A 23,662-nucleotide genomic window follows, 5' to 3' on the forward strand; every position below is an offset into this window, starting at 1 on the left:
CAGATAGAGAAAGGGTCAGTTAGCGTCACTCCAGGCAGTTTGAGACTGTGTGCAGGTTCTTTATTCAACTTTTTTTGTGTGTAATTCATGCTTTCACATAGAGTATGTGATGGCAAGCTTTTAAAAAAAAGTTAGGTAGACTTCCGCTTCGTGTTAGTTGCAAATCTAATTCATCCACAACTGATGGCAAGTGAGGTACTTGCACAAACGTTTTTTGTAGAGAGTGATTTTTACAGTTTCTGTAAGGATAAACCAGTTTTACATTCTCCCCTTTCTGTAGTGCATTAATTAAACCGCAACCTTAGAACGTACAGTACAGTGCCATTACTGAGACAGCAGCAGCCAGGTTCATTAACAGAGAAAGGCACATAAACATTTACAAAAATATACATCTGTATCGCTTGAATTTTCATTTTTTCCAATGATTTCCATTTGACTTAACTTCTCATATAGGATTTCAGATAAAAAAAAGTTACTCACTGACCCTCCGTTAAGAGCAAAATGTTTGCCCAGTGTCCACTAAATTCTCATTTATTTCAAGATTAAAAGTGCAACAGTTTAAACCATTGAGAAGTAAAACGGGAATATTTTGTGAGGAGTCCACCGAGGTCATACGGTCCCACGGGTACTTCAGGGCTGATAAAAAGGCAGCACTCTGACAACATCCTGTCTGCAGATGGGGCATTTCCGTTGGTGCAGGGCCTGGAAGCAGTTGTGGCAGCAACACACGTGCCCACAATCCAACAGGATACAGTCTCGTGGTTGACTGAGACAAATCACACAAACGTTCCCCGTGTGATTGTCTGCCCCGTCTTGAGGGGCCTCAGTAGCGGGCAGTCTTAAGGCGTCGGTCTGCCGTCTCGCAAATTCCCTGTTTTCCTTCTCCCGCTCCCAGCGTACTTTAAGCTGACGGTAGTAGCGTAGGCTGGCCCAGAAGAAGACCGCTGCCCCTGTCAAAGCAGAGGCAACAGCCAGCACTTTCCACCAAGCAGCAATGTTGTCATTCTCTCTTCGCAGGGTTTCAAATCCTGCCATGCTCAAGAAGTACTGGGAGCTATCAGAAGGGGGTCGAAGACTCAGAGTGCCATCCGTGTCCAGTATCAACTCGCCAACCCCCGTAATACTTGTTCCCACCTGGAAAATAGTTAATAAATGCACAATGTATTATCAAGACTATTTCGGTCTCACATTTACTTTTCACGTTTATTTTTTTCACTGTTTACTCACATACGTCTGAGTAGCAAGCACCAAAAATGTACGTGGATTGCATATGAATTCATTACCGAGTAACAGAAGTTAAAAATGTAAGAATTTAACTGACTTTGAGCATTTCCTCGATCTCCAGGAGACCTTTAGGCTTCTCCCCGCTGAGGTATTGTCCTACAAGCTGTCCAAAACCAAAATTAGCCTGATGAAATTTCTCATTGGTGATCTCTGTGTGATTTCCAGAGGCTTGTAGAGGGGACACGACTTTGACTGTGGTCTCATCCAATCCAGCCAACGAAAAGGGCACCGCGTTCACTCTTTCATGCAAAACTCGCTCAGTGTCCAACCTGTAACAGATGGAGAGGGACAGAATGATGATCATAAAGGCAAAATGATTGGATCTTTGGTTTAGCTACATTGTGTCATAAATACCAATACTCAAGATATTTAAATCCACTTTTTTAAGAATATTGTGCTACATTAATAAGAAAAATTGTAGGTTTAAGTTGCTTTTTGGAGGCCTTAACCTTTCACAATAGTAGAAATGAGAATTATAAATCTCACACACAATCTGTAGAAGTAGCTGCACCTTCATGAGTAAATCCCCTGTGGTTCTACTGTTTGGAATGTCTCCATTAAACAGAGTCCCATAATTGTACCATTTGCACCACCCACCTTGAATGACGTGAATGCATCTTTTTGAAAAACGCTATCAAATTGCATTTAACGCAAACATTTGAAGTGGCCGGGGACAGGGAAGTCTGGGTTTCTCTGCTTAAGCTGCTGCTCCCACGACCCGATCCCCGGAGAAGCAGAAGATGATGGATGGATGGATGGCAAACATTTGACACACTTTTACGAAAGTGTGTGGGGTTGGACTGTTACTGAGTATTCTTCTCTGAGTGTTCTCACCATGTGCGTGAAATGCTGCTCCACACCAGCCTGTGTTCCTTCAACGTGAATTTTTGTAACACGCCAAAAATTTCTTTGTTGAAGTGACTCGACAGATGCTCACCCACTGGTGTCACAGTACCTACGAAACATGCAATGTCAGAGAATGAGAGGCAAGGTGGCATAGACAGTAGGAAAGCGTGCCATCAGCTCTTGTATGTATTAAAGCAATGACAGCCTGATCACCTTCAATGACGGCATATCGCAGACACGCTCCTGGAGTAACTTTCAAAAGGTCTTTGAGTTTTCCATCTATGGCGAAGTGTGGAGCATTCTGACCGTAAAACACACAGATCATCAAAATAAGCAGCAAACAAAACAGCACAAACACAAAATTCCAAATTTGCACACTTGCATTCGACACTACATGATTTTTTTTTTTTTTAACAAGACTTTCATACCCTGCAGCACGAGACAGGAAAAGAAAAAGGAAAACCGTCTTTGTGCCACGTAAACTGAAGCCTTTTAACTTCCCCCAGCTTTAAATTTTCCATCAGCATGTCTGCACTATTTACTTTTTCTGGCCTCTGAAAATGACTTCAAGTAGACGCTGTTGCTTCAGTTAACTCAGGCAACATGTTAACAACAGTCACAATGATTTGCCCTCTCTGTACGCATTAGTATCCAGACATTTTAGAGAAATCAATGGACAGAATACCACACTGTTAAAGTAAGTGTGTAAATTGCAAAAAAAAAAAAAAAAAAAAAACACAACTTACATCAAGTTTATCAACTGTCGTTCGGCTTTTCTTATGCAAATAGTAGAAGATGCCTGACAAGGCAAAGCTGGCCCCAAGACACACTGCCTCCGTAAACGTCACAGTGAATCCATCCATTCCCTCTGGCTGTCCTGGTACAACCCTAAAAACAGACCAGCACACTCACACAATATGGAACAAGCACAATGTGTCTATCAACAGTCAATCTACAGCAGTGATCCTGCAGAGTACTGGTTCTGTAAAATGTGGAACAAATCCCACAGAGTTCATGATAGAGCATCTGGCAATAATATGCATTGATGAGTGTATTTAAATGTTAAATACTGGAAGAAAGTTACAAATAAAGTAGCATGGAACTTTAAACGCGTCGCCTATTCCCTGCGTGGATTTGTGAAGTCGGGAGGATGTCGAATGCAGCTTCTGTGTTGACGTTTGAAAGAACACGGAGCCAGCTACAGGCGATTTAAAATTCAATAGCAAGTTTTTGAAGGATCTCGAAATGCAATCAGAACGAGAATTTTTAAACACCTCCCTCAATCTCTTTCAAATGATGCCTATCGTGCATTTTCTTTAAAAAATGTGAGCTAATGCAATGGAAGGTCGAGATTACTGCGAAGAGTTGGAACTTCAATAGCACACGCAGGAGATGAAATGGGGGAAAGGCAGAAGTAGAGAGACAACCGCACACCTGTTATTGCCTAGAGCTAGAGATACATCAAGGTTCAGTAAGATTGGATTTGTCACAACCGAATTAAACTGCATGCCAATATCTTGAAAGCCCGTAGCTCCATTATAAGTGTGCCTTTTACCACTACTTTTACTTACAGAATCATGAAATCATATTCCACTTAGACTGTTTTGTTCAAAGTACAGTTAGCCTATAGCTTGCTAACGTTGCTAGTACAGCTGGGGAAACAACAGTGACCTCTAAACGTTTTTACGACACAGCGATAAAAACCCACATGAGCGTTAAAGAAGAAAAATGTCTACGAGGACATATGTATTAATTATCGAGCAAGTGCAGGGTTAACATGTTTTCTTACCTGTCAGAGAAAATAATCCTGTCAGGTCGACATAGCGTGAGCGGCGCTATCCATGTCACGTGACGCAGGTGATACAACGTCACGTGACGCAGAATGGACGCATGTCAGTTGCGGCCTCCTCTCCGCGTCACTTATCTCCGCTGAGATGGCAGGAGGTACGCGGAGAAAGTCTCCGGCGTCTCCGTCCCCGCTATGGGGGAAGCTTCACACGCTCTGGCAGGACAAGCATTTGGTCCTGTTCAAGACGGAGTACACGTTACTGATCGTTTCAGTGCTGTGGTTCCTAGAAATCGGAATCAATTTGTGGGTCATACAGAAAGTAGCCTGTAAGTAGCCACGCGGCTAGCTAGCATGCTCTGGTGTTTTGTCTCCTTTCTGAGGGCGTCTGAATGCTAAGTAGCTAGCCTTAGCAAAGCATTAACTTACACGCCACCTGTCCACGGGAATTTACTGTCACTGCCTTACAGCTTTCGTGTGTTCTGACTGCCGCGGCATTCTTTATTTCAGCCGCTTCTGACTTTTAAAGATAGTCGGTCAAAGGTGGGCTCTTCTAGTGGCATAAACATAACTGCATATTGGAAAAAAACACCATACCGTAACTATTAATAGTATTTATTTTTTTACAGTAATCCCAATGACTTGATGATAACTGGATAAGTATGTATTATATGTTATAGCAGCATAATGATACAGTAATGATACGAACTTAGCATTCGTGAAATCACATCTGTTTAGTTAGATGCACGTGGCCATGGAATCTGAAATTGCATCAGTAGGAGATGAAAATGTAAAGTGATTTCAGCTGATTTATTAAAACACTAAACTAATAATTGATTATTAGTTTAATAATAACTTTATTAATAAAGTTGATAACTAAACTTTATTTGGATGGTGCAAATAAGCTAAGCCAGTGAATGTTTGAAATGTTTATTTAATAACTGAAATCATCCTTTATCAAATGTTATGGCTGTTAATTTAGCGTATTTTTTTTTTTAAACAGAAGACAGAAGCCAACTGTCTTTGATGAATTGTTTTATACCAGTTGTCTCAACCTGTTTTAATGGATGCTATATTGAAAGTAGTAGATGTTTCCTTATGAGTTTTCCGACATGGTGTCTGTTTGGATGTCATTTACTGCAGACACTGAGATCGACTGGAAAGCCTACATGGATGAGGTGGAGGGGGTCATCAACGGTACTTACGACTACACCCAGCTTAAAGGAGACACCGGCCCATTGGTGTAAGTCTCAAAAGTCTTTGGTGTTGGAGGTCTCTCCTTCTTTCAGTAGTAGGTGCTCTGGAAATTAGGACCTTGTCGTTGCAGGTACCCCGCGGGTTTTGTCTACATCTTCACAGCTCTGTACTACGTTACCAGCCACGGGGTGAATATTCGTCTGGGCCAGTACATTTTTGCAGTCTTCTACCTCATTACACTGCTGCTCGTTTTCAGGATATACAATCGCACTAAGAAGGTCAGTCTGTTGTGATAAGGCTGTAAAATTTGTTACCAAACCAGCTTGCGCTCTGCAAACACAATATATGCCGTGTACATATGGGTGTTAAAAAGCAGAGCTGCGTATTTTCTGTTAGTTCTTAGAATAATCCATCTTAATTTCCTGAAATCTTTCCAGGTACCTCCCTATGTGTTCTTCTTTGTGTGCTGTGCCTCCTATCGGATCCATTCCATCTTTGTGCTGCGTCTTTTTAATGATCCGGTGGCCATGATGCTACTGTTTGCAGCTGTCAATCTATTCATGGATGGGTACTGGACCTTTGGCTGCTGCTTATACAGGCAAGTGGGCACTCTTTGCAGCTGCTCATTAAATTGCCAACGTATGATGAAGATTTAAACAGATGTAACTTATGTTCATGTGTACAACTATTTATTGTTTAGGATAATTTTTGCCCTGAGTGCCATGAAGAAAATTACAACTCAATCTTCCTCTCCTTCTGACAGTTTAGCAGTGTCTGTGAAAATGAACGTCCTTCTTTTTGCCCCTGGGCTCCTTTTTCTCCTCCTGTCCGAGCTTGGTCTCATCAGGACAATCCCTAAACTGTCACTGTGTGCAGCCATACAGGTAAATGCACCCTTTTAACTTAAAGCCGCACATTCTTTATTTGGTTTTGGCCGCATTAATCTCCCTATTTATCTTTAATACAGCTTTTGCTGGGACTACCATTCATCTTAGAGAATCCTGTTGGCTATTTTAGCCGGGCCTTTGATCTTGGGCGTCAGTTCATGTTCAAGTGGACGGTCAACTGGCGCTTCCTGCCAGAATGGTTCTTCTTGAATCGCTATTTCCACTTGCTCCTGCTGGCCACTCACCTGCTCATCCTGCTGCTTTTTGCCTTCCGCCGCTGGAAGAGGTGAGACAGACTTCGGCTGTACCAATGTTGCTGTTGTATGAGGAAAGATGAGCTTAACTGGGCAATACGACCAGGACACAGCAGGCTTTACCTCAGAGAGTTGGGGATTTCATAGACTCTGTTGTAAGGTTTTCTAGATATTTGCCTGTTTCTCTTTCCATCACGTGAACCTAAAGAGAAAGCAAAGAGGAGCTGGCCAAGGAAAAACTGGTGTGGAAGCCCACACACAGACACAGAGTGTATGGTACAAGCCAGGGAGCAATGGAGAATCCTCCACATTTCTCTGTGGTGGTTGTCCCAGGAAGAAGGAGAAGAAGATGTGTGTCATTAAGAAATGCAAAAACAAACCAAAAATATCAGCAGCATCATCCTTGAAGGATGAAACTTTATATTAACACGTGAGATCTCCGCTATTCTGCATTTTTGAGAAACCCTTTTGATATTGAATTTTGCTATTTCATGTTATTTGCTATGTTACTGTAAATGGAATACTGGTTTTACAAAATAACTTTTTAATTACTGTAGTAAGGATTACTCCTTATCAGAGCATCATGGGGAACATTTCTGCCAGATTTGACTATCAGCTGTTTACGTTCTTTGCATAAAGGTGTAATTGTAAACTTTTTAAAGTATCAAATAACTGTTTTCTCTCACTAGACCAGGAGAAAGCATCTTTGAACTCCTCAAGGACCCGAGCAAGAGAAAGATCCCTGCTAACAGATGCACTGTGGATCATATCCTTCTGTTATAGTTAACTCCCGTCTCCAGAGCAGTACCTTACAGTTTCAGCATGTAAAAATCCACCCCGTGTCTTAACTTGGCCACAGCGCACAAATCAAACTCGGGGTCTTCTGTGTTATAAGTATCAATAAATGTTTCCACTAATTGCCTAAAAAAAAGAGAGGAGTAAGGCAGATTGCATACACTTTTTCAATTTGCAACTTTGCCACTAGATTTCAACATATCCCTGACTCTGCTTTAAAGGACACTTCAGTTCTAGAAATGGATAGTTGGATATAAGTTCATTGAAAGGGTCTGCATTATGTTGTCGAGCCTTAACAGACGATCACAGATTGTGCTGATTCTGTTCACCTCTAACTTCATTGGCATGTGCTTCAGCCGTTCGTTGCACTACCAGTTCTACGTGTGGTACTTCCACACGCTGCCTTACCTGCTCTGGAGTGGAGGAGTCAAGAAGCTCGCACACCTACTCAGGTATGACGAAGTCTTAAGTATTAAACCACAAGTTCCTTTTTTTTTTTCGATGTGTAGCACATTCCCAAGCCCTCGTGCATAGAAGCGACGAGCTGTCACTTTCTGTTGTGCAGAGTCCTGATCCTGGGTCTGATCGAGCTTTCGTGGAACACATATCCTTCGACAAACAGCAGCTCCGCTGCCCTTCATGTCTGTCACCTCATCATCCTCCTTTGTTTATGGCTGGCTCCACCCCTGCCTTCAACCTCAGAAGAAACACACGATCACACAGCCGTTAAGGAGAAACGCCACTGAGCCACAGCCTGATCGGACTGGAAGTTGGCAGCCTCCATCATCATCATCATCATCATCATCATCCCCCCTTTGATTCTCGCAACATCCATTGCAAAAAAAGAGGTCACTGTGGTGGACTGTTTCTAAGTGGATAAAAAGGAGCCATTTAATACTTTCATCTCCGCTCACTGTTTGAAGTGACAGAAGGTAACATGTGGTTGCAGACAGGCACCTGCATGATGCAATGGCTTGCAGCTGCCGCTTGCAGTTGAAGAGAGATGAGAGGAGGGGTGGTGGATTCTCAGGTTTCATTTTCAGCTATACAATCAGAAGAAGGGCGCAGCAATGAATGTAATACTGTGTTGAAAGAATTGGTCATATATGTTACAGAATATCCCTACGGATAAAACGGCACGCTGTCCATAATTTCAGCTTCTTTCATGTCCTGGTTTTATCAGAAATTAATTGGCAGTTTATTGGTGCACAAGTTACGTTGTAATGTGTTTACAGAAAGCGGTTTATTTTTTAATTTTAGAACAATTAGATCAAGAAGCTTTAAGTGAAGTTCATTTGTGACAAAAGTTTGTGATGTTTTCCGTGCCATGATCAAAGTGTTCTCAACTACAAAGCCAACATTTATTTTTAAGTATTTCAAACAAATATGTAAAAGTAAGCTGTAGACAATTAGGAATGCCTGTCTTCTTTATGAGTCGAACCACAACTTTGAGCAAACAATCAGCCCAGTATGATCAATATGTTGAACACTGAAACAGAAAAAAAGTTTGTTAAACCACTGATGCCATTTAAACGTTTCTGCTGTTTTCCTCATGTCTACAAACAACAACAATTGCTTTATTTCCAGAATTTGTTTTATTTTATTTTCCCAGCTTTGATTTTCATCTCAAAGTCATCTTTAATAAATCAAATAATCCTGATCATCAGTGAATGTGATTAGGCATTTGGCATAGTATACATTACATTGGCTTCAAGCTACATTCTATACTACAAAGAGCTTTTTCGAATGGTCAAGGCATTCTCGTGTTTGCATAAAGCTTAGTTATGATTAAAGGCCACTTGGTCTATGTCATGTAAAATTAGAACGGCACAGTATCGGTTAATAAAATACAGCATTTTATTTTCCATGGACAGATCAGTATAATTTGTAACGATTAACTAGTAACTAATCATTAGATCTGGCTCAGTTTCCTCTAAGATGATTGTCTCACATATTATTTGGGTTATAACACAGCATGTTTAGCTGGATGTTCTCATCCCAGTGGCGTAGCAGCAGGAACAGCTGCCTTGCTGCTCCCCTGAGCCCTGCCAGGTCCACTCCTTCCGGCAGCTCCTGACAGCGCAGCCAGAAGTCTGCTTTAGCTGCCACAAGTTCCCACTCCATAAAGTAGCCGGCGCACCGGTGCTCCAGCCAAGCCAGAGCCACAGCTGTGGCCCAGCTTGAGCCCTCCAGATCCTCTTGAGCCAACTGGCTGCTGCCCTGGAGGTCACCGGGCTCTACAGAGGAGCCTTCGCAGACGTCCGTCTCTGAACCGCGACCGCTGTCTGCTTGGCCAAGGCTCTGGCTCTGGCTCTGAGAGAGGCTGACGGATAGCTCCAAGGAGCCCTCCTCGGAGCTGGGGAGGTCAGGGGGCGAGGTGGCAGGGTCTCGGTCAGACAGGTGCCTCCGCAGAAGCCTCGACTCCAATATCAGTGGGGTGTGGTCGGGAGTGTGATGGAAAGGAGGAGCAGCTGGTTTGGCAAGCGAGAATGACGAAGGAGAAAAGGTAACATGGTGGCTAATGGGAACACCTGGAGGCTTGGCAGCGGTGGATAAAGAGGGAGCACTGGGAGACGTGCAGCGGAAGGCCGGGCTGAGACTGCGGCGGTGGAGACTGTAAGGCGATGCTCTTTTAAGGCGGTCCAGGGGGATCTGAACACAGTCGGAGTAGATCTCTGTCAGTAGAAAAGCTCCTGATGCAAGCTGTAGATGCACCTGAGAAGATTCCATGAACATGAATCAATGCAGGAGCTTTCATGCATGTGTGTAGTAAAGTGTAACACTTTGCATAAGGCTAAGCACTGAAGAGAATTTAAAAAAAAAATGCCATTGATTGGTACTCATAATCACCATTAGCCTTTAAAAAATTAGTAATTTTGCCACAGTTCTCAGGTCTTTTGCCTCAATTAAACTCCTACTAGGTGGTATTGTGCGATGGGTAAAGATTTAAATATTTAAAGTGCCCCGCCCTGTGCTGTATGTGTTGTCAGCTCACCAGGGGCAGGTAGTCCGGAGCGTCACTCTCTGATTGTTTCTCAGTTTCTGCAGATAAACAGTGGGACTTGAGAGGGACCTGCTTTCCTGATGAAATCGAGGACCTGAGTCTGCCCAGTGGGAACCTGGAACACATGAAAGCACAATGCACAGTACACTCCTTAGAGAAAAACCAAAGTAGTGCACCATTTTTACACTCAAGTTTGAATTATTTATTATCTGCAATTTCATAGCATCTTTATCAACCCCATTTTTTTGCAGTTAATGACACATTAGAAGAGTCTTACCTGGCGCCAAAGAAGCTCTCCATTGACTTGCTCTCGATGGATCGCTGTGAACGATTGCATGAGGGGCCTGTCGTTGCAGGGCCCACAGCGCAGTAACCAGCGCCACCTGCATCTGAGAACATAATGGAGTAAACCAAAGTGTATCGTGTGATCAGCAGGTGATGAAGTGATGCTTTATCTTAAGAATCGGCCCACCCAAAATACAAAAGGTATTTGTGAGTTTCAAACTAGTTACTATCATTATTTTTAAACAACTTGCAGTGCGATTTGAGGATTATATCGAGCAAAGAGGACAATGTTCCTGTTAATACATGTTTACCAATGATAAAGGAATGTATATTTTTGGTGAACAAAAGAATGAATCTCCACTGTAATTGGGTGAGAGAACCAAAGAAAAAGAGAAATTTTGGATAAAACTGTGTAAATAAAACCAAATTTATCTGCAAGACTGGATACCACAAGAGATCAGGTACATATTTTTGTCATTTGGATGAAGTAAAGCTTTGTCTGTAATCCAGCCAGGGGAGAGAAGTGCTGATGTTTCCTCTACATAGTTTTAAAGTGGTGCTCTGGTCAGACGCCTCTGTTCTTGAGACTGTACTGACACTAAAGTGTTTTCACAGAGTGGACAGCCATACTTACTAGAGTTCCAGGACGTAACGCTACAGGGTGAGGCAGGAGTGTCATCTCTGTCTGAGAGATACAAAGATTGCTGATGACCTAAAGTATTGAGAACAGAAATGGGTGCTGATGTTATTCGGTCTACCTGTTGAGTTGCAGGCGTCTTCAGCCTGTTCGCTGTCTCTGCTGGTTCGTCGTCTGCCCAGTCCCACAGAATAGGCCCTCTCCCTGCGACTGCCTGACCGAGAAGTCTGCATGTTCCCCATATGAATCCCTGTATGCACACACACACACATGCACAACATGTAGAATAAAATCTTTTAAATTGAAGCCTGATCCTTGCAACTTTACAAGCGTCTCTTGAAACCCAATCCTGTACAAAGCGTATGCATGTCTCTGCTTAAATAAATACTAAGGGTGTTAACCCTCATACTGTACTCAATTTTTAATTAAATTACATTCGTAACAAGAGACAGATTTAAAAGTGATCAATAACTTGGAAAAAGTTTGATGCAGATCTTTGCTGGCTCATAAATGCTGACGATCTAAAACCTCAACAGACAAAAAAAAACAAACAAAAAAAAACTTTCTTTGCCGACACAGGTTTTCATCTTCAGGCTCTGTGTGTTTTGATGCGGGGCTAATCACGTACAGCCTTTTTCGGTCTGGCGGTGCAGGTTGTTACAATGAAGAATTAAGAGTGGGTTGTTTAAAATGGCACAGACGCATGCATTTACATGCATGCCTGAACTGTCCCATGTGGATAGACAGCTGTGTAGATGGAAACCATTTTAGCTTTTGGCCAAATAAAGTCAAATTGATTGACAATTCCTTGTGTTCTGTGAGTTGCAATGCATAACTGTCTGTGCACCAAATTAGGATTGAGCATAATACAACTGAGTTCTTGTAGATTTCCAATAAGACGCCATGCATATCCGACTATTTCCACTTTGTAACTGCACAGCTTTGTACGGTGGCACCGCTGATGTCTGCTTCAACATGTCTACATATGACACATTCGCTAGTATCAGGGAAGAATCGATGAAAATGTGGCACTTTTAGCAGTAGATTAATATCAAAACTTTTAAAACTACCTCCTACCTAACAGGTTAGGTGTGTTGTATATATTAGCAGAATAAAAGAGAACCATCTTCACTACTCTGAAAAATCTGGCTACAACAGCTCTTCTCGTTAAACAGAATTACGCTTTATCTGAAAAGCAAGGAAAATATCCTGAGTAAAGCTGTGCCTAACCTACGTATGTGTCGGTCTGCAGCATACCTGTGTTGCATACATCCGTGCTTTCTGACGAGTCTTTCTTGGGGCTGCTGTTAGTGGTGGTGAAGGCTGTGTACATACAGATGATGTTGCAATGCTTACTGGTCTGGATAGCCTTCATTCGGTGTCGTTTGGCTGAACCTAAAAAAACAACACAAAATAAGGTAAAACAATAAGAAATTGACAGTCAGTGGGATAGTTCAGAGTATATTTTAAAGTTTTTTTTTTCTAATCAGTAGTCATCACCATGTCCAGTGTTGCTCTCTCTTTCTGCCATTTTCTCAAAGTCCCTTATAACTGATCGAGCAGTCAGTTGGTGAATGATGTCTTCCCACGGCCTCCCTCCTTCTTCTTCCCCACCACCCTCACATCTGTTAACCCCTTTGGTTTCCTCGCCCTCGGGGGTCCAGAGTTGCCCCAGGTCCACAGTGACCTCCCAGGACACCGGCCTTCCACTCAGCATCCCGTGAATGAGGGAGCGGCAGTGACCTGGTGGAGGATCCTCTTGTGGAACGGCAGTGAAGAGATACTCTGGGTCTGTGAGGTTGTCCCAGTCCAGGGGAGAGGCAGGAAATAGAAGTCCATCTGAGGATCAGAGAGAGAAAGTGGATGAAAATTTGATGAAACTGAATTAGGAAGGGTGGTCTTGTCTTTCTTTGCATTCATGATTACTCACTGGAATCAGTTAGGCTCCTGTGGGACAGTGTCCCTCTTGATGGAGGCTTTGTTTCCCCATCACTTTCATCAAGCCTCCCCCCTAGTGTTTGGTCAAAGGATACCTTCTCCAGAGCCCTCCTCAGGCGATGCATCTCCAGCTCACCCTGGGGTGATGAGAAGCTCCTCGCAGCCATGGCTGAACGGGCAAGTGCTTTTTGTCTCTTACGAGACTCCTCGCCTCCATCCAGATGCACATTCTGGTTGTGTGAGAGGGAAAACCAAAGAGGCCTTAAAGATCCCAACTTAGACTATATTGTTCTATTTGTCTGTGAAACAACATATGCCTGAAAACAACATTGGGAGTTATCTGATTGTGAAGCTCCAGCCTGTTATGTTTAGCCTATTCCATCAGTAATATCAGTGAATTTGTTACTGTTAGTCTTGCCTTTCTTTCCCCGTTGTCAGGTGTTTCAGCTGAAAGGTCATGCTGCCATGCTGGGTCTGCCCAACGAGACAAAGATGATCTCTGTTCTGGGGGGGGCATCTTCTCAAGTCCTTGTGGTAGAGACCCTGTATCCAACACTGGACCGGAGGAATGAGAGTCGCACAAAAAGGCATCGCCTGCAGAGTCCGAGTTTGAGGCGTGTATGAGTGAGTGGGACTGTGTTTGAAGACTTCGCTCACTGCTGAGGGAGCAGTGAGTGAGGACGTACTGCTCCTGAATGTAAGAGCTCTCCTGGATCCTCCGCCTTATATCACTGGACCAGTCCAGCTCCACACCTAGAGCGTATAAAACCCAGCTGTTAACCATCATGTGTCCGGAGGGAAAATGTAGATTTCAGTGATGAAGTACTGACCTGGACTGGTTCCTGGATCTGTGACTCTTGCACAGGAGAACTCCGACGATATTTCTCTGGAAATTTCTCTCAGGGCCTCATCCAGGTCAGTGCCATCAGCACCAGTCACCACAGGCATTAGCTCGGAAGTAGTAGGGGGCGAAAGCTCATCATTTGACTGGCCAAAAACTGAACCAGTGGAGTCACGATGTAAACGTTTATGCTCCCATCCCTGAGACTAGAAAATATCATTTAAGAGATCTTATACAGAATCTCGCCAAGATGAACTCGCATGTTTTTAAATGAAATTACATGCAGCATACCTCGATCTTTTTTGCTCTGAAACTTGTCATGTCATAAAGAGTGCAATATCCAATGAGACAATCACCAGGGTAGAGTGGAGGGATTTCATTGGGTGAAAGAAGAGCCTCCATGTACTCTGGCAGATACCAGTCGATCCGAACATCAGTCAGCACAGGTTCAAAAGCCTTTTTCAGAAACTTGATTAACTGCGAGAGAGTTGAGCAATACTTTGTCATTGTTTTTTTTTCACAGTTTAAAGCTTTATTTATGTAAACATCAAATGATAAGTGGTTAACCTTTGGTATCTGAAATGTGAAAATAGTCCATAAAAAGACCCTTTTTTGGAAGCCATCATAAGGCAAAAATATAGTTAACTTTTAGTTTCATCATTAAATCTTATTACATGGGTATATACTTTAGATCATTTTAATCTTTTAAGCTGTTAATTACTTTTTCTGTTTCAAAAGAGAGCTGTAAAGAACCAAAGCTTTATGTATTTATCTTTTAAACGCTGTGAATGTAATTGCTGTGCATTTCATGTTTCTCCAGTAGATGGCGGTACTGCGTTGCTGCTTACCTTGGGCTGGAGTCTCGCCTCATCATCCAAAAACTCTGTAGTCCCCCCTGTCAGTTTGGCAATTCCTTGCAGGAGTCTGCTGCAGGCTCGGGGACCAAGGCCTAGACCAAAGCATCTGCAAAGGTGATACAGGGGATATTTATATATAATTAGCTTTGTCTCTCAAAACAGCAGGTGTCTGTGGCTAGATAAGTTAGATGTTGTTAGCTATGCATGACTAAGAGAAACGGACATCCAAAATCATGTCCAACCAAGAGCAGAATCTCATTTACAAGCACAGACTGTAAATGTGCAGCTTTGGAAGCATTACATGAGGATAAAGTGTGCAGTTTGCAGAGAGAAAGTCAAAATACAGAGGAGAATGTCAGTCTAACAGCAGAATACTAATGAGACATAAATGGAGTTATTCTGCATTGCTTAAAGAGCCTGGAAAAAAGCAAGGGGCGTGACTCTTACTGCAGAGCAAAGCACTTAGTAGGATTACTGGGCGGGGCTGAAGACAAATTCAACCCTTTTTCTTTCCTTCCCAGTGCTTTGCTCTCAAATCTAAGATCCTTGTTTTCTTGTGTCCCCCTTTTTTTCCTCCTCTCCTCCCTCGGTCATGCCTCACCTCGTCCTGCCTGTACTCACTTATCCATCACTAGTTACAATGATGCTGTCCTTCAACATGCTATCCATACAGTGCACTTTTGTTTGAATTCATCTCCATTTTGTCTGTATGTTTTTTTTTTATACTGATGGTCCATCTGACGTCTCTCTGTAACATTCTTCACGCATAGTTTCCATACCTGCCAGCGCACGTGTTTCTGCGTACCAACTCCAGCACTTTAGCCACATTGCTGATGGATCCATCTGTAATGATGAAGACCTGACGAGGATATGAGCGCTGCATAGGCTGCTGGTAGAGCCAAGACAGTGCCCCCAGCAGGTTGGTGCCTCGCATGTCAGCTCTCATCCTCTGGATGTATTCATAAGCCTGCATTAGAGTAACCTAGATGCATACATACAGTATAGTAGTTTAAAATAGGGATGCAATCAGTCAAACTGTAAAGGATGGAGAAGCAACACCTGTCTAACTGCTGTACCAGTGCAAACGCCACATGAGATTATTTTACTGTTTGATGTTAGATGCCCCAGTTAGCCTGTGAGACAGCTTCTCTCTTATAAAGTCAGCACACACGTGTACACATTTGCACCTGCCTTAAAATGACCTCAGTTCACACCGTAGATAAATATGCCTGTCAAAACAGGAGCTGGAGGGACATCTCCTGCCTAAGTGAAAATGCATGAAAGGCCACCATATGGTGATGAGAATGTGCAAAGACTGTTTGTCCTTGCAGCGCCTGGTCTGCATAAAACCTGATACTCTGCTACTAAGGCAACACCAGGAACAGACCTATTGCCTGATTAGAGAGTAGACAGAACAGAACGGATAGTTCTGCATGCATGAATAACATCTGCATTCAGGAAACATGATCTAAATGCTTGAGAAGGAAGGATCCATATTTATCGAAAACGGAATTTGCAATATCCTGACTTCTTTGACTTAAGTGAAAACCAAATAAATACGCCAGACTAAAATAACTTTTATAACAAGAGAAACTGACATCAGTGCATAGCTTGCTGGAGGTGAACAAGGGCTTGATGGTGGTACCAAATCCAACAATGTTGAGCATTGTCCCAGAGGGCAGACTCTTCAGGGCCACCACCATAGCTTCCTGATTAAACAAGAAAAGATTAAAAAAATAAAATAAAAAGGATGTAGTCTGGTCAATATACGTCCTTCATCTTTATACTGCAGTTTATTTGACATGCTTTTGACTGCAGCCCACCTTTACACGATGAATGTTGGTGCCACTCATGCTGCCGCTGCGATCAACAAGGAACAGCAACTCTCTGGTGGCTTTGTGCAGCTCCAGAGGTTCAGACAGCAAGTTGGGACAGAAATTGAGCATTAAGACGGGGCTACAGAGGATGTCCTTGTGGTATCGCCTTCTCACAAACTCCAGCTGTCGGACCAAAATATTATTACTTAGTTACAGAATTAGGGCAGATGTAAATGCATGCGGTATGCCCACCAGAATGAGTCAGGCACAGTGAGTTATTCACAAACCTTTCTCTCAAGCTCTGAGTCTTTGCGAGTGCAGCGAATGAAATCCCGGCGGGAACAGATCTGCTGCTCATACTGACTGAAGGAAAGTCTGCCTCTCTCTAATATGACCAATGGACTGTGAGGTTCTGTAAAAAAAGAGTTTGAAGATAAAAGTTGAAAGAGTAAAAAACAAGTGCAATGAGGAAATAATTTCAGACTTTTTTTTAGAGAAAATATCTCATTGCGCACCACTGAGGTGCAAAATGATCTCTATGTGTCTGTCATACGGATGCTCTTGTGCCAAGGTGATGTAGGTGGCAGAGGCACTTTGAGCGCTAGGATCTGCGTCTGCCCTCAGAGCATGAGTAGGGCTCTCTAGTCCTGCAAATAAGAGGAAAAACTAAAGAGGTTAAAATACTTCAGCATCAGTCGTTGATATAGCGGAGTAAATTTTGTTTAGACTCAGGCCCTCTTTATTTTGTCAAAGAGGGATTGTCCCGTGGTCAGGGTCGTCTGCTTCAACATTTCACAACAACTGAATCTGAGTCCGACTTATTTGACAGTACCAGCCAGCAGACAGGCCCCTCTGACCAGCAGCTGGAAGTTGAGTTCATACGGTGCCAGGTTGGCAGCCGGACTGGTGAAGATGGCATGGGAGCACTGCTGCTCAGAGTCTAAGGCCCGATCTTGTTTTCCTGAGGTAGCACCAAAACAGCTGGTTGCCCTGAGGAAAATGCATTATAGGCTTAAAGTCAGTCAACATTAAATGTATTTATTTTTATCTTTTTATATTTGTTTTATTTACAGTGTCAGGAAAAAGATTGCCACAGTTGTCATAAATACCCAGTTTCCTCAGATTTCCCTCCATTTTCGCTCTTGCTTTGGGTCATCTGGCCAGTAACAATTGGGGTAAGCAGTCCTGGGTAGACGATGTGGATCGCTCCATTTTCTAATGTGGGCAGTTCTAATGTGGTGCTGATGATCACAGATACTATATCCATGGGACCAATAACTCCACAGCCCACGATGAAGGTGGTTCTTTCCAGGTCTTCGTCCAGGATGAGATGTCCTAAAACCAAAAATGCATTAGAAGATAATTCAGAGTTTTTAGGCCGGGAAGAGAGGTGAAAGAAAGGAAAGGATATGATGTAGAAAGGATGTTAGTTTCAGACGGGTCACATTCCTGTTCTGGATCCATCAACAAAACAATAAAGGAGATCATTGAAAATACAAAAGTTTAGTTAAGAACTCTCTAACGCTCTAAAATGAAAATCTCTGCTAAGTCATTGTCAAACATTTCAAACTCTACAAGAAGACTGATTGAAAAATTATATGCAGGAGATGAAAACTGGTTGGCATCAAAAAGAAATAAACCCACTGATAGTTCAGAGCAGAAAATGGCAACCACCATTCACAGACCTATGTAATCTCACCAGTGGTTGTATATTAAAGAACCAGCGAGCGTGAGAGACAGAGAGAGCCCAAGAGCATCACACAGACCCTTTCAACGAGCAGATATATGGCAGGATAGATGACTGGATGACTGGAGGATCTGAATAATCTGAATCAGTTGAGCCAGTCTTAGCAATAAGATTTATCCAAAAGGGAAGTTTTAAGTTTTATCTTTAAAGCAGAGAGAGTGTCTGCCTCCCTAAACCAAACTGGGATTTAGTTCCGCTGGAGAGGTGCCTCCCCCATAACTGAAGGCTGTGCCTCCCATTTCCCTCCTAGAAACTCTAGGGACCAATGGAAAGCCTTCATTTTGAGAGCAAAGTGCTTTGTTAGGATAATATAGGACTAGAAGGCCTTTAAGATATGATGGAGACTGGTCATTTAGAGTTCCACGAGTGAGGTGAAGGATTTAAATTCAATTTCTAAATTCTTTGCTGGTCCTGTCAGCGCTCTAGATTTGGTGTTTTTTAAGATTTCTCAAAGAACTATTGGGACACCCAGATAATAAGGAGTTATAATGGTCTAGCCTTGAAGTAACAAAGTTTTTCGACCCCAAAACAATAATTTTTGTTTTGTCTGAATTTAATATATCATAGAAACAGATCACCCAGGCCTTTATGTCCATAAGGCAACCCTGTATTTTAATTACTTGATTTGTTTTGTCTGGCTTCAAATAAAGCTCCGTGTCACCAGCACGATAATGAAGACTTATTGTTTCTATGTTTCGTGATGATAGTACAGTACCACAGTGGAGCATTATTAAGATTACCAGAACTGGTCCCTTCAGTTACTCTTTCAAATTGTGAAAGAGTTATTCAAGGAGCATGAAACATAATTTTCCCAGTTGGATTGGTCACCAGAGAGTCCTAACTCCATTGAAAATGAGAATGTGCGGAAGAAGACTTTACACAGAGCTCTGACTCTCCCATCATCAATACAAGATCTTAGAGAAAAATTCATTAAACTCTGGATGTAGATAAATACTGCAACGTTGCAAAAGCTTATTGGCAAATCAGTGCATTGATAAAAGCTAAAGGTGGTCCAGCAAGATAATAGAGAGTGACCTTTTTCTTAATCAGGCAGTGTATTTCTAACAATTATCAAAATGCTAAAATGGCTGCTCACTATTCCTTAATACTTTTTAAAAAACATTTGCTTCGGGCAGCTTTCAGTAAGATCATACAGAGAAATACCAGGCACACAAGCAGACAACAATTATGTGTTAAAGTATTTACTCGTAAAATCCAGCACAAATGGTAAAATCATTCAAGTCTTGAAAGTAACCAAAGGCTGCTGGTGTTGTTCATAAAAACCCACAGGAGAAGAGCCTCAGTATATGGATGAGCAAATGAGGCTTCAGCATTGGACAGGAAGCCATATATAATTTCTATTCATTACAACAAGACAGCTGTTTTAAGGCTTACATAAACCACATCATTACAGCACAGCAGTACTCAGGATGTGATATGTGCTCCATTTACAGTAATACAGTGAAACAACAGATTTTAGATGCTTTAATTTTCTATCAGTAATTGATACTTTGTCATGTGTAATGGATATTATGAAGTAATTACTGTCACAAGCATAAAGAGGGCTTGTTTAGCGAGCCCTGATCAGATCTGTTTGCAGCACACCGAGCCAATCAATCATGTCAGTTTCTGCACAATAACTGTTTATTCTTCCTTATTAATATGTTGGTTGGGATACCAAATAGCTCTCAAAGCAGCGTAATTCAATGTTTAACAAGAATGAATATCTAAATTCTATACTGAAGTGTATGAAATTGTGCCAGATAAATATATGGGCACTGGGGCAGATTTTTTTTTAAATTTATTTTCTTTAACCCTCCCTCCTCACCGTTGGTGCATTGCATGTCTAGGCTGGACATCCCACAGCAGCCCCACTCCCGGCCATTCCCGCAGTGTCCATCAAAACCAGAACCAGGACAGCAGTCCAAACAGCAGTCTTTCAGCTTCCCTCGGTTCTGGATCTGCACTCCCACCAGTCTGCCGGCAATCACAGCCTCAAAGCCCACCACAACCTCTTTTTCCCCAAGAGGGTAGACAAACACACCTGGACAGAGTTACAGAAGTACCAGATTAAAGAACAATCCCCAGGTGTTTCCTCAGAATTGCTAAAATACTTCAACTTCAACTTTTACTTGATGTACAATATATACTTATATGTATCATATAACCTATATGGCATATCACATGGAATATGTCAGTGTATAATAGATGCCTTCAAAGAACACAACAAACATGCGCTCCCTGCTATGCTGTCAAATTTGAGAAAAAAACACCTCTGGAAAATAAACTAGCTTTATGTAAGACATGCACTGCTTACCATCCATCTTACTGCAACTGAACATGACCGCATCATGTCTGAATGAGCACCCTTGTGCTTTTCTGGAACAATTTACGAGGGCAATTTACTATCTCTTACTGAGTAAGTAATTTAAATATCATTTTCAACACAACACAAGTCTAAAACTGCATACCGCCACATTAACGGATTGATATGAATAGAAGTGGTGGGTCTTAATTTGACTTTTGATCTGCTTTTAAGAAAAAATCAACATATAGATTTATAAATAAATGACACATTTACATGACCTAACGGTGCTTAAATGAACATGGGAAAAAAATCTGTTAAATATTCACTGCTGAGTTTAAGTTGTGCTGCAGCTGCAGCTTCTCCTCTCAAACCCTGGAGAGCAGAGATGGTGGTGAAGACAGCTGTCTCCAAGCAAACTGAAAGGTGACGTTTTCCTTGAGATGATAAAAGCTTCACTGTAGAGCAATTAAAACTGCCCACAAAGAATACAGTCAGATTTCTTTACAAGACCACCTGTTCAGTCAGCCTAAAAATGTAAAAAAAAGTTATATTTGCCGCCGATAACGTCCATATTTGGTGTTTTCCACTGCATAAGGGCGCTTGATGATGTTGTAAGAGAAGTTAAGTAATGTCATATTAAATCCAGATGTAAAATGTTATGCTATGCTGTGCAATGCTAAAATGACCACTAAGAGTAAATTATCCCAAGACTCACCTTCCACAGACTCTATGTCAGCATTGGCATAGGTAAGGTTTGCAGTGATGCCCATGGAGCAGCCATTGGCACAGGACTTGATGTAGGAGGCTTTGAGTAACAACGGCTCCCATGTTGAGCGGTTTCTCAGCCCCACCATCTTTTCAGTACCAGCAAGCCTTTACTTTGCTGGGTACATGAACACACAGGTACACAGCTCAGTGAAATGCTCTAAACAGACAGGAAAAGGAATATGTGAGTGGGCATTTAAAATTCTTTCATTTTCTTTTTTAGTGTACAATCACAATGTCTGTGAATCAGACCTGATGTTTTTCCTGCATGGATTAAAAGCATGCAAAAATGAAGGTGTTTACTTTTTCCGTGTATATGTGCCCGCCAGGTATTTATTTATATGAGCACATCAGCTTCTGGACATGTATCCAAGCTGTCTCCTGTCCAGCAGCTCCTAGCAACCACTTGTGAGAGTTTGTGTATAACAGCCGTGGTTGATCATTAACATAACAAGTCACCCTAAGAGTCAAGCCTATCGTCTGAAATCAGTGGAAAACCATTATGCAAACCCATGTGTACCTACAACTATGGCCTACTCCTAATTCCTATTTTCCTTAGTTTTTCCATTTCACTCAAGCTGCACAACAACTCTTAATGCCTCAAGTTAAGAAAAGTTAAGAGCCATAGGTTCTGAGAGCAGTGTGCACATCACCAGGTGAAAGGTAGAATACACAAAACTGTGTGTGTGTGTGTGTGTGTGTGTGTGTGTGTGTGTGTGTACGTACATGTGTGTGTTTGAATATGCGCACTTGGGTGCATGTGCATGTTTGCGTGTGTTTGCTGTGATCCAGGTAATGGTGTTCTCACATCCACCTTTCTAACAAGATCAACAGCCTCCATCTGGCTACTGCACTCTCAGCTCATAACAAGCTAATAAATGTCTGTTTTTTTCCAAGTAGGGAAAATTGTTTCTGCTTGAATACACACAAAAAGTAGCACAACCTTGTGACCCGTCTATACTGTAACCGGCTCAGCCTCAGACCTCTGACAAAGCTGATAACACTGCTCAGTTTTGTTGTGAGTAAGACAGCATAAGACCTTAAAAACTCTACAGGGTGATGATGCAGAACAAATTATGTACACATGCACTCACTAACCTTCAGAAGTTCTGTCTTACACTCAAAAGCAGACATGAGAAAAAATCCTGGAGCTTTCAGTTCCACATTTTGGCAAATGACAAAGTTATCACAGCAGCAGTGACTCAAACTACAATCAGCAAAGTGAGGATTCAGCTTTTTCTCTGGGAAGTTTAATTAATCTGTCTGATGTTTGCTTAGCATAGCTGTCCAAGAGTGAGCTCTGTAAACCGCCACAGTCTGTCTGTATGACAGTTAAAGCCACAGATAACAGGCAAAAGGCTTTTTCAGGAACACTTACTGTACTTGTGCAGAGCCAGATCATTTGCCTTTGAGTCCAGTGTCTGCATCACTCCTCCACCACATGCGCTTGTGGGTTTCCCGGTGATATACGTTGGAGGAGTTTTCCTGATAACTGACACTGCGCTCTCCTCTCTCTCCGTCTCCTCTCAAATAATGCACCAGTTGCCCTGTGATATGAATACATCCACAATACAAATCCATAAAACTGACTACGTGATATAAAAAGTACAAAGCAATATCTGTGATGAATATCATCAGCAACCACAGCAGTTTATCAGCCAATTCAGACTGTGTATAGCCTTTTTGACATAGACATCCATCCACAAGCTATAGACAACATAAAATTAGTTTTTTGGGCAGCCCCTATGCCTTCCCTTTAATATTGCTTTGAGAAAACAGACAAGTCTCGCTGCTGTGATCTATCACCAGCATGCACCTCTGCACAAACCCACTTTCCCTTTTATGTGAAATGTCATCCGCTTACCTGCTCTGACCTGGACTACCGAGCTGATCACAATCTATGATCGTGAACCTGCTGTTCAGGCACAAGCTAGCACACAACGGTAAGTGAGGCAGAGCCTGCTTTTCGTCCAGAGAATTGGCTGTGATGGTAGCAGCACCATAATTCATGCCTAATGGCTTGGCTAGAGAGAGGAAGGGGGTGGTGTGTTCTGCATCTCCCAACAGGTCAGTCAGGCAGACGGTAGCAGCAGACATGGGTTGTTAAGACCACAGAAGCTGCAGTCTTTTTGTCTTCACATTACCATTTTAATGGTTCCAACACTACAGAGCACAAAAAAAGAAAAAAAGTACAGTTATAGCTGCAAGAAGACATAATGATATTTAACTGTTTGGATGTACGGTGATATTTGATTGTTTGAATATACTTTCAAAGCATATACACTCTCCTGAATTCACTAAAGAAACCACTTTAGATATGTTGCTTTCTCTGTTACCACTAAACCCTTTTTTAATCTTGTTGGTCAGATCATAGACCAGTATTTTGAATATAACAGAGAAATTCATATGCTTAT

The 23,662-nt window shown here is 42.2% G+C and overlaps 3 protein-coding genes across 6 annotated transcripts; 1 reads left to right on the plus strand and 2 right to left on the minus strand.

Annotated features, from left to right (window-relative positions):
• Positions 1–38: 38 nt before the first annotated feature.
• mul2 (mitochondrial E3 ubiquitin protein ligase 2) lies at positions 39–4,014 on the minus strand. The gene is made up of 6 exons (XM_075483557.1): positions 3,920–4,014; positions 2,877–3,018; positions 2,344–2,431; positions 2,119–2,239; positions 1,322–1,553; positions 39–1,134 (listed from the first exon to the last, which is right to left on the minus strand). The coding sequence occupies exons 2-6, from the start codon at positions 2,991–2,993 to the stop codon at positions 631–633; spliced, it is 1,062 nt and encodes a 353-aa protein (XP_075339672.1). The 5' UTR covers positions 2,994–3,018; positions 3,920–4,014; the 3' UTR covers positions 39–630.
• Positions 4,008–8,710, plus strand: alg3 (ALG3 alpha-1,3- mannosyltransferase). Its single transcript, XM_075483556.1, has 9 exons — positions 4,008–4,245; positions 5,060–5,159; positions 5,244–5,391; positions 5,551–5,711; positions 5,877–5,997; positions 6,081–6,286; positions 6,944–7,019; positions 7,356–7,501; positions 7,615–8,710. The coding sequence occupies exons 1-9, from the start codon at positions 4,065–4,067 to the stop codon at positions 7,793–7,795; spliced, it is 1,320 nt and encodes a 439-aa protein (XP_075339671.1). The 5' UTR covers positions 4,008–4,064; the 3' UTR covers positions 7,796–8,710.
• vwa5b2 (von Willebrand factor A domain containing 5B2) lies at positions 8,626–23,309 on the minus strand. 4 transcript variants are annotated; one of them, XM_075483551.1, is made up of 23 exons: positions 23,113–23,307; positions 22,627–22,795; positions 21,199–21,366; positions 20,004–20,219; positions 17,538–17,763; positions 17,261–17,418; positions 16,944–17,075; positions 16,716–16,840; positions 16,435–16,611; positions 16,210–16,320; positions 15,391–15,593; positions 14,603–14,717; positions 14,046–14,231; positions 13,744–13,960; positions 13,332–13,666; positions 12,906–13,143; positions 12,476–12,814; positions 12,233–12,370; positions 11,097–11,225; positions 10,973–11,023; positions 10,331–10,442; positions 10,045–10,168; positions 8,626–9,764 (listed from the first exon to the last, which is right to left on the minus strand). In XM_075483551.1, exons 3-23 carry the CDS (start codon positions 21,335–21,337, stop codon positions 8,997–8,999), a joined length of 4,239 nt encoding a protein of 1,412 aa, XP_075339666.1. In that variant the 5' UTR covers positions 21,338–21,366; positions 22,627–22,795; positions 23,113–23,307; the 3' UTR covers positions 8,626–8,996. The 4 variants fall into 4 exon arrangements, with proteins under 4 accessions (XP_075339666.1, XP_075339667.1, XP_075339669.1 ...); XM_075483552.1 differs by having other exon boundaries at positions 21,199–21,408; XM_075483555.1 differs by having other exon boundaries at positions 9,629–9,764; positions 10,973–11,019; positions 23,113–23,309.
• Between the last annotated feature and the right edge of the window lie 353 nt (positions 23,310–23,662).

Source organism: Odontesthes bonariensis, chromosome 14, assembly GCF_027942865.1.
Source record: "Odontesthes bonariensis isolate fOdoBon6 chromosome 14, fOdoBon6.hap1, whole genome shotgun sequence".
Classification (NCBI taxonomy): domain Eukaryota; kingdom Metazoa; phylum Chordata; class Actinopteri; order Atheriniformes; family Atherinopsidae; genus Odontesthes; species Odontesthes bonariensis.

What these genes read in the sequence shown, in the direction of transcription:
- mul2 (XM_075483557.1), bottom strand. Translation starts at nt 2,993, where the DNA reads ATGGATGGATTCACTGTGACGTTTACGGAGGCAGTGTGTCTTGGGGCC. An exon ending in CGACAGTTGATAAACTTGAT is followed by an intron (nt 2,432 to 2,876) that starts GTAAGTTGTGTT and finishes TTTTACGGTCAG; the next exon opens with AATGCTCCACACTTCGCCAT. An exon ending in AGATCGAGGAAATGCTCAAA is followed by an intron (nt 1,135 to 1,321) that starts GTCAGTTAAATT and finishes ACTATTTTCCAG; the next exon opens with GTGGGAACAAGTATTACGGG.
- alg3 (XM_075483556.1), top strand. Translation starts at nt 4,065, where the DNA reads ATGGCAGGAGGTACGCGGAGAAAGTCTCCGGCGTCTCCGTCCCCGCTA. An exon ending in GGTCATACAGAAAGTAGCCT is followed by an intron (nt 4,246 to 5,059) that starts GTAAGTAGCCAC and finishes CATTTACTGCAG; the next exon opens with ACACTGAGATCGACTGGAAA. An exon ending in TATACAATCGCACTAAGAAG is followed by an intron (nt 5,392 to 5,550) that starts GTCAGTCTGTTG and finishes AAATCTTTCCAG; the next exon opens with GTACCTCCCTATGTGTTCTT.
- vwa5b2 (XM_075483551.1), bottom strand. Translation starts at nt 21,337, where the DNA reads ATGGTGGGGCTGAGAAACCGCTCAACATGGGAGCCGTTGTTACTCAAA. An exon ending in CCAACATTCATCGTGTAAAG is followed by an intron (nt 16,321 to 16,434) that starts GTGGGCTGCAGT and finishes TTGTTTAATCAG; the next exon opens with GAAGCTATGGTGGTGGCCCT. An exon ending in AGAGAGCAACACTGGACATG is followed by an intron (nt 12,371 to 12,475) that starts GTGATGACTACT and finishes TTGTTTTTTTAG; the next exon opens with GTTCAGCCAAACGACACCGA.